This window comes from Trichosurus vulpecula, chromosome 6 (assembly GCF_011100635.1).
Source record: "Trichosurus vulpecula isolate mTriVul1 chromosome 6, mTriVul1.pri, whole genome shotgun sequence".
Classification (NCBI taxonomy): domain Eukaryota; kingdom Metazoa; phylum Chordata; class Mammalia; order Diprotodontia; family Phalangeridae; genus Trichosurus; species Trichosurus vulpecula.
In genome coordinates this window covers 87078271-87093278 of record NC_050578.1, presented here as the reverse complement: position 1 = coordinate 87093278, position 15008 = coordinate 87078271, and the positions used below count along the sequence as shown (strand labels likewise).

The window sequence follows — 15008 nt, the reverse complement described above, 5'->3', positions numbered from 1 at the left end:
GCCCAGGCAAATATATTTGACTCCAGGTGGATAGAAGAATAAACACCTCCCACGAGATTTGGCTCCAAGATAATTGAGTGAATGAGGATGATTTAAAAGCTCATTGAGGGAGTCAGGTAGTGGACAACATAAGATTGGATCAAATCACATTTTATAGATAATAAATGGCCTAGCTGCCAGTCAAAATCCACTTAAGACTTTCAGAAGGAGTGAAAACAGGAACAGGAGATCATTTAAAAATGATGACCTGTCCCTTTTGGTAATTTTGTTTGGAGTTGGTCCAAACAGAAAATCAGGAGAAACCAATAGCTCGGAGCAAGGTGTAAGTAAAGCATTGAGGCAGATGTATGAAGGCTAGCAGAGAATGATGCTAACAATGATAATAATCATTACTCACATTTATATAAAGTGCATTAAGGTTTACAAAGTGCTTTCTGCACAACAGCCTAGTGAAATGGATAGTACAAATATTACTCTTCCCATTTTGCAAAGAAAGAAAGGAAGGCTTAGGGAGGGCGGGTGACTTGGAGAATCCAGCACATAGCTAAGTGTTGGAACCGTGATGAAAACCCAAGTCTGCTGACTTGAAACCCAGTATTCTTTCCATTACCACATATTCTGCTTCTAATATTCTGGTGTGCTTCCTTTGAATCACACTCAATTTCTTAGGAATAGCCTCTTGTTGGGGAATGCAGGTGAGTAGTCTTTAAAGTCAATTGGCAGAGAAAAAAGAGTGACCATTTTTACAATTTGTCCCAACTGGATGCCTGTTCATTCTAATCCTAATTAAATTCCAACTCCATCTTTAGCCTTTCCCAGAAAACATCAAGGGCTTGTCTCATGTATCGATTTTGTCTATCCCATCTCTCCTGCTATTGCAAATGGAAACACAACTTAAAAGAAATGTTTCCTAAGCTACAAAAACATCTATGGACCAACAGGATCAGACAGACCTATTTGTTGGGTGGAAGATGCACTGGTAGGGGAATGGTAACTTTATTTTGTTAAAATGTGGTAATGCATTTTGTTTTGACACAGCAGGGTTTCTATCTAGGTTTTATGAATTTAAAAAACTGATAATTTCATTTCACTATAATTAGTTTTCTTTGTATTTTATTTTGTGCATTTAAAAACATTATTCTGAGAATACATCTATAGGCTTCATCACATTGCCAAAGGGAATCTGTGATACAAAAAGTTTTGAGAATCCCTGCCTAGAGTCTCTTGTTATCTCTGTTCCCAACCTGCTGGTGACCCCCAGGATCAGATTTCTTAGCTCCTCTAGAACCACTGAGCACCACTGGAGAAAGTCAGGAAATAGATGCTGATTTCAATTGATACAAATTTCTGGTGCACAATTTCTTCTGGGCCCTTACTGCAGCAAGGCAATCTTTCTATTATACTCTTATTGACTCTATCTAATTCTTTGCAACAATTGTTCCAACCTTTTTCCTATGCCCTCAATCCCCCAACTATACCACTACCACCTCCTATTTTACTTAGAAGAAAAAGCACTGTATTTGGAGTCAAAGGGTTTGGATTTGAAACCAAGTTGTGCTGTTTGTTCTCTTGTGTAAATTTAGACAAGTTAAATAAAATGAAGGTTTGGACTACATCATCCTAAGCATCCTTCTTGGCTCTAAATATAAATTTAGGATTGAGATGGGAATATTCTTAATTCCTCTCCTCTATTCCTTAAAATTTCTTTCTGTCAACACCGGCTTTCTTCTAGTTACAGAAAAATAAATATCCAAATTCTATTTACTATAGAATTCAGAATACGACTGCTATTCAGAGGTAAATGACAGCGGAGCAGTAAGGTTTTTTGGGGGGTTGGTCAATAAGCACCATGAAGGCAAAGGTGTGGGCTATGACTGCTTCATCCAAATTCATTTGTATGCCAAAGGTGACCTTAAGAGGGAAGTTTTATTATCCCAGCCTCCACACAGCAACTAATAGGTTTGAGAGGTCCTAATTATGGAAGTGACAAAAGGTACAAGGAATTTCCTTATCCTAAATCAGATAGCTGTCTGAAACTTTAATCAACTAGACACAGTCATTCAAAAGAATAAACAAAGTAAAATAAAATAAAAAATAAAAGAATAAACAATTTTAATCTGTTTTATTCTGCTAGCTTTGGTTGGCTGCTGCCTGACCAGGATTAGTTAGCTCATAATACCAGTTATGTGTTGAAAGAACTATAGCTGTCTCAGTTAGGATTAGATGTTCTAACCATTGTAACCCAACTAGTGGTAGAAGAGAGCAGCAGCTGGCCCTAAAGGGCCTAGATAGCTGGACCTTATTGAATAAAGTAGCAGTGAATATCTCAACAACCCAGAGATAAACAGATGTGCTATGGGAAGTGCTATCTTTCTAAATCACTAAAGTTAATCTTTCTCCTTGCATCTTCTTTGTTCCTGCCTTTTCCAGGACCTCCCTCCAATAAATACCTTTCTCATATATCTTCAATTTCTCCTTCTCTAGTAGTTCTTTTCCAACTATGCTATTGTGAACCTTGTGTTTTATTCATCTCCAGGACTGTAAGCCTATGAAGGCACAAACTATCATCTTGTCTGAATTTTGTATCTCTCCCACCATTTCTTGCAGAGAACTCTTGCTAAATATGTTGGCTGAATTAAAGGGACTTGATAGTCACCTGCATGGAGGTGACAGATGAATTCCTGAGATTAAGTGTTTCTGCCTGTGATAAATGAAAGTCCATTTGAATTTCACAAGTTTTATCTTTCACAAAGGCAATCAAATCTCAACAAATATACTTTTATCAATCAATAAACAAGTGTTTATTGACTTCGACTCTGTTTTCATAATTACACTAGTTGACAAATTATGAACTAACAGATGAAAGACAGAAGCCAAGCTATTAGCTTCAAGAATGGAAGGCTAAACAGATGTACGTAAAGTGTAAACAAATGTACAAATTTGATAAGTCTATAGCTATTGACCATTGGCTAGTACTTCCTTTTATATATCTTTGATTGATGGATATTAATCCAGTAGTATATAAGCTCCTTGAGGGCAAGAACAATGTTTCCTTTTGTCTTTGTATTACCAGCATATAATACATTGCCTTATGCATAGCAAGTACTTAGAAAATGCTTGTTGGATTGGAATTCTCAACATTTCCTCAGTTAGTACCATAATAAATCAATCAAGGGAGACATTAGTTTGAAAGCAATGTACTTAGAGGTTAAACTAAGAGAAATAATAAACCAGCACAGAATCAAGATGGAAGATGGATTCAAGGGCAAGTACTTAATACAAAAGTATAGCAGACTCTGGTTAAGAGTAGTGTTAAGAGAAAGGATTGTTGCTTGGGGTAGAACGAATGTTGATAAAAATGCTAAAGAAAAGGCAGAATTGTTTAGTTTTTATTTTTCTCTTGTTTTCTCTGCCAGAGAGCATGCTCTTGGGCTTGGAAAGAACAAAAACTGACGAACAGGGAATAGATATGTATGGAGAGTCAGAAAGCACCTAGCTGCCTTCAATGAGTTCAAGTTACCTGACCTGGAAGAACAACATCCCTCACCCGCTTGTTCTATCACCAAGGCATCAATGAATGCCTTGCTGAACCTCAGTTCTGGGTTACTTACCCTAGTATCTGCTTTCATGTGCTGTTTGATGAGGCTAGAAAAAGCCACCTATCCATGATGATTGTGTCTACTCTTTATTTCAGTTATCAAATATCAACTGGGCCCTCATTTCAGTATGGCAGCCCTTTTACCCTTCCTGATTGACTCTCTCAAACTCTCCACAATTGCTCAAACTTTTTATGCCACTTTCTCCCCCTTCCTACTCATCTGAAGCTCTTGCCTCCTACTTTAATGAAAAGAGATCTGCCATGAGCATCTTCTTTTGTTTTACTCCACATTTCAAAGCCCCTCTATATACATTCACCCTACCCCACCTACCCTACACTTCTTTTTTTCTTTTATTCCAAACTTTGAAGATGTGGTGGTCCTTCTTGTCAAGGTAAATTCACCTTTATGTGTGCCCTTGATATATTACCCCTTCTGCCTCCCCGTTTCTCTATCTCTCTTTTGCCCCTCTGTCTCTTCCCTTTGCTTCACCCCCCCGACACACACATACCCCCCATCTCCAATATTTCTCTTTATCCATTAGCTCCTTCCCTGCTATCTAGAAACACGCCCAGATACTCCCATCCCAAACAAAAAGTCATTTCACTTAACTTTGCCGTCATCTCTGAAAACAAGCATCCTACATCTCATCTCACTTCCACAAACAGATTCTAGAAAGGATGGTCTAAACTCATTGTCTCCATTGCCTTACTTCTCACTTAGTTCTCAACCCTTTTAAATTGGATCTCTGACTCCAGCCACTCTAATGAAAGTTCCCCTTTGGTTACAATGATATTTTATTTCCTAAAGCCAATGGCCTTTTGCCTCCAGTCCTCATTCTACTTGACTGCTCTTCAATTTTAGGACATTGTTGATAAATTCCTTTTCCTGGGTACTCCATCTTCCTTTGATTTCACATATTCTCATAATTTTCCTGCTACTTCTAACTCTTTTCAATTCTCTTTCCTGGCTTATCTTCTTTCTCAGGCCCATTTAGCATGGGTGCTTCCTCAAGCTCTGTCCTGAGTCCTTAAATATTCTTTCTCTGTACCTCCTGGTATTATCAACTCCAATGGGTTCAACTATCATCTCTTTGTAGATGATAACCAAATCTATACATGAAGTCATAATTTCTCTGCTAAACTCCAGTCCCGTTTATCCCACCATCTGCTGGACTTCTAATTGGATGCTACACTGACATCTCAACCTGATCCCATGTTTAAAAAAAAAAAAAGGAAAAAAAAAACAACTCATCAACTTCTCCCCTCTACCCACCCTTACTCCAATCTTCCTCATTTTTGTTAAAGATGCTACCATCCTTCCATTTACCTAAGTTGCTATCCTTAGTGTCATCCATGAGACTTGTCTTTCCCTCACTCTCATATCTGATAATTTACAGAGTCTCATCAATTAAAAGGTTTGGTTAATGAATAGATGGATGAATACTCTTCATTTTCAGACAAGCAACAACTTCTTTTGACTGTCTTTTATGCAGAGCTGTAAAGATACTGTGGGGGAAATATAAAGGATTGAAGATAAAATTCTTACTATTGATAAACTTATTATCTAGACTGGAAAATTACATACCCACAAACTATTCAACAATATTTACAGAGCAATGGAATTGCATTTCCTTATGGAAAGGATGAGATAATATGAAGGACTGGATTATGTCATTTTCAGGGTTCAGTCAGAGTGGTGAAGTAGAAAAAGAGTACATTTATCTGCATCGATGTGGGACTACATTCAAGCTTTCCTAGTATGAGAGCCATTTCCCCCCTCTTTTTTCTTTTTACTAATTCCAAAGAAAAGATATTTTCTATATCCAAGAGCTAAAATGAAAATGTAACTGAAAATACAGTGGTCCTACATTATGAAGGTAGCCCTGAAATCTTAAAAGGGACTCTTGACTTTTATGTATATTCATGAGAGAAGAGAGCATGTTTATTTCAAGGAACTTAAATACAAGATAAATGATGGGGTAGCAAGAATGCACCTGAGTTCTCTAAATGACTTTGAGCCAGCTGTTCTGGATAAATTATACCCTTGTGGTCTTCAGGAACTTAAATATATTGGTTATATTTGAAGAATCATGTAGAATGCAAAAAGTGCTACAGGATTAGAGATTTCCCTAATTTTCAAAAAGGAAAAACAAGTGAATTTTACAAACAATAAGTCCATGAAATTGATGTTGATTCCTAGAAAAATTCTGGAATGAATAAATGGCTTGCAAGAACTCAGAAAAGAAAAAGAAAGAAAAGCAATGATTGTTAGGAACCAGCATAGGTTCATTAACAAAAAGTGGTAAGAGACAAATCACATTTCATTTTAGATAGGGTTACTAGACTGGCAGGTGAAGGTAAGGTCCTTAGAAGCTTAATGAATGTTTGTTAAATAACCAAATGAATGAACTCAGTCATGGTAGAATCCCAGAGATACAGTATGAGAGTTCACAGAGTACCACAGTGAATATACTATAAGAAGCATAGTAGAAACAACTAGCAATTTACAGATAATAATATTCAAGGAAAAAACAACAATGAAACCCATGGTCTTAAAAGTGTAAATGCAAATACACAAAATACAGGTAATAAACTTATCAACTGGAGGCTTTAATGTAAGGAGGTAAATTTGACCTCATAGGTATCTCTGAGACTTGGTAGAATGCGATTCATGACTGAAATAGGACTCTGGAAGGGTATGACTTTGGAAGGGTATGAAATGGTATTTTATGATATGCAGAATGACCTGAGAATAGCATAGAATGTGGATGAGGATCCTTGGAAACAGAAGTAAAAGTAGTGTTATTATGGAGAAATACTAAAGATTAGGTGGAGAAAATAGATGAGGAATTCAAGAACTACATTATAAGCCTCCTTGGGAAATATGATATAATAATGAAGGGGAACTTTAGATATATTAGACAGCTAGGTGGCCTAGTGCAGTGGTATCAAACTCAAATAGAAATGGATCTTACATATGCCTTAGAAAACCAAAAATTAACATTATCTGTTATATTGTATTATTTTTATTTATTTTGTTAAACATTTCCCAATTACATTGTAATCTGATTTAGCTACACTGGAGAGTTTAACTCTGATCTAGTGGATAGAGTGTTGTTTGTGCTTTGTTCTTGAAGAGGACCAATGAAATCAGGATGGTGATATCTTAACTTGCAAATGAATTGGATTTAAGTGAGGCAGAGCCCTGCAAAGTCATCAGCCTCGCTCTCTCCTCCAGGGACATCTGAGTCCAGTGGCAAGACAGACATAGGTCAGAATGACTGGAGATGACCCCAGATGCAGTAGGAGAACTTGTCCTTTTAAGCTAATGTCTTTCCCAGATCTCAGTTTCTCTGAGGCAACGCCTATTCAGTAAGTTCAGTAAGAAATGAGGCAAAAGACAATAGTGAGAAGGTAGAATTATTCCAATCCCATTTTGCTTCTCTTTTCTCATCCAAGGAAAATGACCTTTTAACTGGGAAGGGTAGAACAAAAATGGTTAATAGGAAGTTCATATCCTAAGTAAAGGAAATGGTTAGAGAATTCCTAGTTACTCTTCATAAATTTATCCTAGGATGCTTAAGGAATTGACAGATATGATTGCTGAATGATTTGGAAAGCTCATGGAGAATAGAAGATATACCACAGAAATGGAAGGTCCTGATTTGCAGAAAAGGGAAGAAGTCAGAAAACTTCAATTTTTTTGGCAAAAGTCTAAAATGCATTATTAAATTAATAGGTTATGAGAAATGGAATCAGTAATCTCTAAAAAGCCAGCATAGCTTGGGCAAGAACGTCATAACAGAATAACCTCATTTTCTATTTGAATAACTAGATTATAGATCAGGAAAATACTTCAGATATACCTAGATTTTGATAAAGAATTTAATGACTTTCATTTTATCCTATGTATGAGATGAAAGGATATAGGCTAGGTACAGTTAGGTGGGTTCAGAACCCAAATCAGACCCAAAGAGAAATTTATAATAGGTTGATGCTACCTTGGAGATGAATCTCTTGAGAAATTCAACTAGAGTTGGTTCTTGGCCCTAGCTGATAAACAGGTATTTTTTTTAATCAATCACTTGGCATAAATAACATAGAGCTCAAATGTGCAGATTAAGTGAAATTGGGAGGGTAACTGACAGATGACAAAAATTAATATCCAAAAAGATCCCCCACATATATGAAAGAAATTGGTAAAGATAAATACAAAGAGCTAGAAGAAAGCTCAGAGGCCATGTCAGTCACTCCCCTCCCCCATTATATAACTGATGACACTGAGATCTAAGGAGGTCATAGGAGTCACCCAAGAATCACAAAGTAGTAAGAATCAGAGACATGAATTTGAACCCAGGTTCTCTGACTCCAGACCCAGTGGACTTTCTGCTACATCATACTGTCTTATTTGTGTCAAAAAATCAGCCTCACAAATAGAGTATCAGGGAAGGTGAGCTACAGAACTAACATTGGAAAAAGACATAGGGATTATAATTGACTAGATTGCAAGGTCAAAAGTGAGTCAACTGTGTGATATATTGACTCATTGTGATAATATGATATGTAATATGTGTCCAATCCAACTTGGTCTGCGTTAAGAGAAGCCTAGGATTCAGAATTAGGTACGCAACTGTCCTTGACTATACTATGTCCTTCTGAGACCACCTCAGGAGTTTGTGTTCAGTTCTGTGTGTCCACAAGCTGGAGTACATTCAGAGGAGGGCAAGTAGAATAATGGGATAGACAGTGATATGTCATGGGAGAATCAGTTTTAGAAACTAGGGATAGTTAATCTGGAGAAGAGAAGGCTTATATGGGGGACATAATTGTGGTCCTCAAATGTGAAAGAAAGGTTATCATGTGAAAGGATTAGATTTATTCTGCTTAGTCTGAAAGGACAGAACAAGGAGCAAATATAAAAGTTCCAAGGAGGCAGATTTTAGCTTAACATGAGGAGGAAACTGCTAACCATTAAAGTTGTCCCAATATGGAATGAGTTGTCTTGGGCTGTGGTTAGTTTGTTATCACTGATAGTCATAATAGTAATATAAATTACAATAGCAATAAAAAAGAATATTAACTCTTTTTCGAGTGTGCACACACACACAAATTATGTATTTTTTTTCTTAGCTGTTACACTACGGAGTATAGTGAATAGAGTGCTGAGTCTGGAGTTGGGAAGACCTGAGTTCAAATCCAGCCTCAGACATGTATCGGCTGTGTGACCCTAGGCACGTCACTTAACTCCTGCCTACTTCAATTTCCTCATCCATAAAATGGAGATAATAGTATTACCTATCTCACAAGGTTGTTGTGAGGATTAAATGAGATAATATTTATAAAGTGCTTAGCACAGTGCCTGGCATATAGTAGACATTTAACAAATGCTTGTTTCCTCCTTTCCTGTAAGCCTCAACATGTATTTCTCTAGATTCTCTTATCTTAAGACTTCTCCCATCATAATCCACCCTCCACACAGTTACCAAAATGATTTTCCTGAAGTGCAGGTGTGATCATGTCTCCCTCCTATACAAACACATAAACAGACACGCCACTTCACAAACTCCAGTATCTCCCCTTTACCTTAAGGATCAAACATAATTTCCTTTGTTTGACACTTAGAGTTCTTCACAAGCCAGCCCCTTCCTCTTTTCCCAGTCTTCTTCCCCTTCATCCCCTGCCTCACATTTTGTGATACAGAGATACTGGCCTCCCTGCTGTTCCACACACAGGATATTCCATCTCCCATCATCTCTCATCTCTGTGCCTTGGTAATGGCTGTTCTGCAAGCCTGGAATGAACTCTCTCCTCACCTCTGCCTTCTGGAATCAAGACTCAGCTCAAGTGCCACCCTCTTCAAGAAGTCTTTCCTGATCGTCCTAGCTATTAGTGCACCCCCTCTGAGAACCACTTTGTATTTTAAACCTATGCAATATATACTTGTGTATGTGCCCATTGTTCTCCTGTTAGAATGTAAACTCCTTGATGGCTTCTATCTTTGTATTCCCAACACTTAGCACAGTGCCTGGCACATAGTACACATTTAATAAATGCTTGTTGATTGCACAATTGATTCATTGATAGATTTCACTGACTTTTTTGGACTGAACTAAACAGCAAACTCCATTGAATAGAAGCTTCTGGGGCTTCATAGGACTCCTTGTTCCATTTAGAATTGCACTCATGCTACTTTGGAGAATCAGAAATGAATGTTAAACTGTGAATTTTCTAGGCAAGAAACTGGGAGAATGAACATTTTAAGACAAAATCCTATTACGTTGTTTCTGGTTAAGCTGGTAGAAGAAGTAGCATGGTATAGGATATAAAGAACCATCCTTGGAATCAGGAAAACCAGGATTCACATGAACTAGTCTCTGACATAAACTGATTGTGTGACCTCAGGCAATTTTCTAAAAAGGTGTTGCCTTTCTGCATTCGTGGAGGAAGTTTCCCCACAGGGCTGAACATAAAGAAAAAAAAGTCTATCTATCTATATCTATATATCATATGGAAGGAAAACAGTCTCAATCTCTAGCTGTTTCTTAATATTATTAAGGAATGTTGTTGGCCAAATCATGCAGAGAAATCTCAGTAAGTTTTTTTTAAACTCACTGGATCTCAGTTCATGAGCTTGAGGCTGTTCCTTTGGCATACTACTGGGGAAAGGGGTCATAGAGCAGTGAATAAAAAAGGTGGAGGAACAGGACATGATGCTACTCCAAAGAATTCAAGGATTACCCTTGCTTATGACAGAAAGCTTCCAATGAGGATGACAACTATGCCCTTACTCATTCAGCTCTAAGTTGAATGAAAAGCCAATTCGAATTCAGATAGCCCCCAAACACAAAGAAGCAGCAGTTTAACTTTAAAATCTTTTCCATTTATCGGCTTAAATTAGGCCTTACTATTTTCATGTAAACATAAATGTAAACACAAACATTTATTCTGACGACCTTTTATTACCATCAAAGTATAAATTGCCTTAATTTTTCCTGTATTGCCTAAAGCCCACAAATATTTGTGTAAAGGAGAGTCATGTAAAAGAAAATGTAGCACACTTTTTCATATAGGTTTTCTCACTAAGAATGTATTTCAAACCTACTGTGAATAGCTAGTAATGATTATTATAGAATCACAGAATTGGAAAATTATAAGGGACTTCAGTGACCATTCCATCCAATCCATATCATATTAAAGTGAGAGGAATGTGAACACCCCAAAACTTTTTTATTCAAATCTTCTAACTTGGGAAGGCACTATCAATGTAAATGATTATTACTGAAGTTTGGTATTTTCTTCTTTGCCTCTGATAACCTGTGATTAGTGTGGAAAGAACACTAGACTTAAAGAGGAAAAATCAGGCTGCTAGTTTTCACTCTCCCAAGTAGGTCATATATAGGGCACCTTACTTGGGTAAGTCACTGTTCTCATTTCTTCCCTGCTTCACAAGATTGTTGTGAATGAAATGTCTTCCAACTGTAAAGGGTTCTCATAATAGTGAGCTGATAAAAATCTTGATCATATTTAATTTTTTCTAGTACATTGATGAATCTACTAAGTCCTTATACTTTATTACTGGCTAATCAACAGCCACTGAATTAAAGAGAAGTATTTGGTAGTTAATTGTTCAGAATTAAGGAGCTAGCTGCCTACAATGTGTAACTAGGAATGAGAATCCTAGAAGTGACCATGCCCACAAGTGAGCTGACAAAGAAGTAGCCACATTGTAAGTGTCACACTCAAGTTGCAACTTGTTACCAGAGAAAAGAAAGGAATTCCTACTTTAAATTATACCTATATTAAATACTTTCAAATTCTAGGCTTTGGTAGGGGCAAATGCTAACATGCTTTGCCAGAATCAACATGTCCAAGTCAGTATTGGATTTTTATATCAAATTAGCCAATGTTTTATCTAAAAATCAGACAAATCAGACTTCGATCATTCTCTATGGGGGGTAAGAAAGTTTCCGCAGTCATTATGGCATAAAGGGATATATAGTTTCTCCACATTACTATGGCTATGTTGTTTAGAATGAAAATGAATGCTATATAATAAAACAGAGTTGACTCTGGAAAAGATAAAGATAAAGGGAAGGGCCTATGGAAACTTCAGAAAGTGAGATTAGTGTGTTTCTGAAAAAAAGGAAATTTCGTATTCCTTAGGGAAAGAAAAAAATAAAGTGTTATCAGAATAAAAGAGACAAACTGCTAAGTCAATGCAACATCAATTTTATTAGAAGAACTGTCCAAGATTTCCAAACCAAACTCTTTGATGTTTCATAGGTTGGCTGTAGAATTAACTTAGGACGTGTGTTCTTCCAAGTAAATGTTTCTTGGTTTCTTGATGTACTAGTTTCTTAGATTCTTTATTTCTTAGTTTTAATAGTCATTTAGACATAGAGATACATCAATTAGGTATATATTAATTAGATATACATCTATTGAGTATATATTTATCAGTTGTTAACATAGCCACTTTAACATTCAATAGAGTATATTGTTTATAAATGCACACAAGATATGATGAATTTCAATGGATTTTATCTAGTTATCATATACTCTCGATTGAATTACTGTATCGGGGTCCTTTACTTGTCCCTTAGTGTTACATGATACTTGGTGTTTCAATGTAAAGTAGGCACCCTTTCATATGATTTTGTAACATTCTAGGCTTTTTAGCAAAAACCAAACAGGTTCTACTGGAGGTAATCTCTTCCATTCAAATATATATGCTTGTATATTATTTGTAGTTACAATAATTTAGGTATTATTCTAATTACCCTGAATAACTTTTGAGTCATGTTCCAAAATAGTCTTGAGTTATGGAAATGGCTTTTCATTTAATATGTTTATGTCTTAATTTTCTAGGCTAACAGCTGAGAAATGGTTTAGTTTTCATTTACATGCAATGTTACATCAGGTTCTAGTCAATTAGTGGCAAATTAAATCTTCTTTTAAAGTCATGGATATTTAGGTGGGTACAAAGACCAGTCTGAACTGGCAAGAAATAATCTCTCTCTCAAAAAAAAAAAACCCTTCACATTCTGAATGCTGACTTTGTATCTCCTATCCAGTAGTCTATGCAGTTCCAAAGTTAATGGACTCTTTTTCGGTTGGCCCACTGTCTCTCCTTTACAGGGTGCAGAATAACTAATGAGAGTAGTATATGATTACTATATATGCTGATAATCAAGTTGTTGTTAAATATTCCATTGAAGTAAATATAATCTATGTCTTATATATTCCTATGTTTGTTTCACAAATATGTTACACAACCGTAAGTATTGAGACTTTGGATAGAAACAGCTGATACAAGTAAATCCAAAGTCTGAACATTCTGATCTTAACTGCCATCACAGCCACAACCAAAACAGCAAGACAATCTAGGCAAAGCCACACATCCTAGAGGAGGAGAGGGTTACAGAATTGTGTGACAGGTTGTGCTTGGTGTTAAAACAGCTGTCACCTGGGTTCTGTAACCCTCACCCACTTCAGATCCTCTTCAGACCTCTTCTTCCTCCCCAGGAGCCTGGGAGGCCTCACCACCGGCTTGCCTATGAGATGTCTTGGAGTCATCCGTATTCATGGTGGACATAGCGATGGTCTCGTAGTCTTCGTTACGGGACCTGAAATCACAGAAACGAAAGAGAGCCTGCAAATCTTTCTGGAAATTCTTGTTAAGGAATCCATAGAAGACAGGGTTGACACAGGTGGAAATCATCGCCGTCAGGTGGCACAGGAGGAACAGCAGGTTGTGGTGGCAGATGGAGATCAACTTGTGGTTCCAGTCAAACACCGTGTTAAAGATGGTCAGAGGCATCCAGCAGATGGCAAAGGCCACCACAATGGAGAAAAGCATCACATTGATCCGGCGGGCTTCCTGGGCTCTATGCTTGTTCTCTCTGATCCTGTCCATCATGTCATTCCTCTTCTTCAGTCGAATATAGATCTATAGGAAACGAAACAAAAACATAGAAATGTTTTTTAGCTCAGGTTAAAGACCCATTTAGTAGAATTAAGGGAAAATGTAGATTAAAATAAATGTTAAGAGGATAAAAGTATTTGTTACCTTAAGGTAGCAGACAAGAATGAACACCAGAGGCCCAAAGTACTGCAGCACCAAGAGAATAGTGGTGTAAGATAGCCTGTGCACATTAGATGGGAACAGATCGAAACAAACATACTTGTCCTTGAAGGTTGGGACAGTGACATTGTGGAATGGCTCATCAGTCAGCACCTGATAAATCACAAAAGGCAGGGAGGCAGCCACAGAGAGGAACCAGATCAGGGCAATTGCTAAAAATGCATGGACATTAGTCGGTCTCCATCCTCGGGGGTTGACTATAAGCTGATGGCGCTCCAAGGCAATGAGAACCAAAGAGAAAATGGAGACAGTGATCGAGACACATTGCACAAAAGGATTTAGTTTGCACATGGCCTCACCAAAGATCCAGTGATCCATTAATGTGTAGACAAAAGTGAAGGGCAGACATACAAATGATACCAGAAGGTCAGAAAGGGACAGATTAACAATGAGAATGTTGGTCACATTTCTCAGCTCCTTTTGCTTTAGGATGATTCCTATCAAGGCCAGATTTCCAGAGACCCCCAGGAGTATGACAATGCCATAAGCTAATGCCATTGTAAATACCATGGTTACAGGTACACGGCATTTATTCTCTTCAATGGGTGCATATGGGGGGTGGGTGTCTGTATGGTTAAGAAATGACTCATTGAAAAAAGAGGGAAAAAATGTGTAATTCATTTTGTCACTAATTGATTATCTTTCTTTAAAGAATTTCAATCTTAATGTAAAGTGTGTTTACAAAAACTGGCTGTGAGCTCTTCATTTTCCTCAGTAACTTTGCATAACCTGTAAAGAGAAAGTGTACAAATTTGTTACTAATTTGGATTTTGTGCTTGGTAGTCATGCCAAAGAATGTCTTCTGCTTTCCCCCTCCCCCCTTTTTTAGAGTCAGTGTTTAAGTAAACCAAGATCATGTAAATACTTGCACCCATATTCTTTCAAACAGGAGTTTGCCTTTTGCACACTAATTGTTTGTGTTCCTTTTCTTTGGGGGCAGGGGGTGCGACAAAGGCCATAATGCTACCTTTTCTTTTTGTTTGTTTGTTAGGTTTTATTAGTATGAGTTGCTTTAATGGTTGGTACAGTAGATTCTGGGATTTGGGTTCAAGTCTCATTTATATCTTGTGTAACTTGGACAAGTCACTAAACTTCTACGGTGTTTCATTTCCTCATCTGTAATGTGAGGGGGTTTTGACCTCTAAGATCCCTTTTTCCTAAATCTATGATCCTAAATCTCGAGGGGAAAATGGTAAAGGTGGAAGAAATAAAGTATATTATTACCTATTATGATTGTTGTCAGTAAAAGGGAAAGTGTATGTGGCA

At 37.2% G+C, this 15008-nt stretch overlaps 2 protein-coding genes across 2 annotated transcripts in view; one reads left to right on the top strand and one right to left on the bottom strand.

Annotated features, from left to right (window-relative positions):
- The window catches only part of NPY5R (neuropeptide Y receptor Y5), a 176926-nt gene that overhangs the window by 134245 nt on the left and 27673 nt on the right, over positions 1-15008 (top strand). The gene's annotated exons all lie outside the window — the stretch shown is intronic.
- On the bottom strand, positions 11859-14381 carry NPY1R (neuropeptide Y receptor Y1). Its single transcript, XM_036762735.1, has 2 exons — positions 13668-14381; positions 11859-13547 (listed from the first exon to the last, which is right to left on the bottom strand). The coding sequence occupies exons 1-2, from the start codon at positions 14361-14363 to the stop codon at positions 13101-13103; spliced, it is 1143 nt and encodes a 380-aa protein (XP_036618630.1). The 5' UTR covers positions 14364-14381; the 3' UTR covers positions 11859-13100.

Bases quoted from the DNA above. Each gene is read 5' to 3' on its own strand.
- NPY1R (XM_036762735.1), bottom strand. From the start codon at position 14,363: ATGAATTACACATTTTTTCCCTCTTTTTTCAATGAGTCATTTCTTAAC. The intron at 13,548-13,667 runs GTAACAAATACT...CGTTTCCTATAG, and splicing joins TTCTTGTCTGCTACCTTAAG to ATCTATATTCGACTGAAGAA.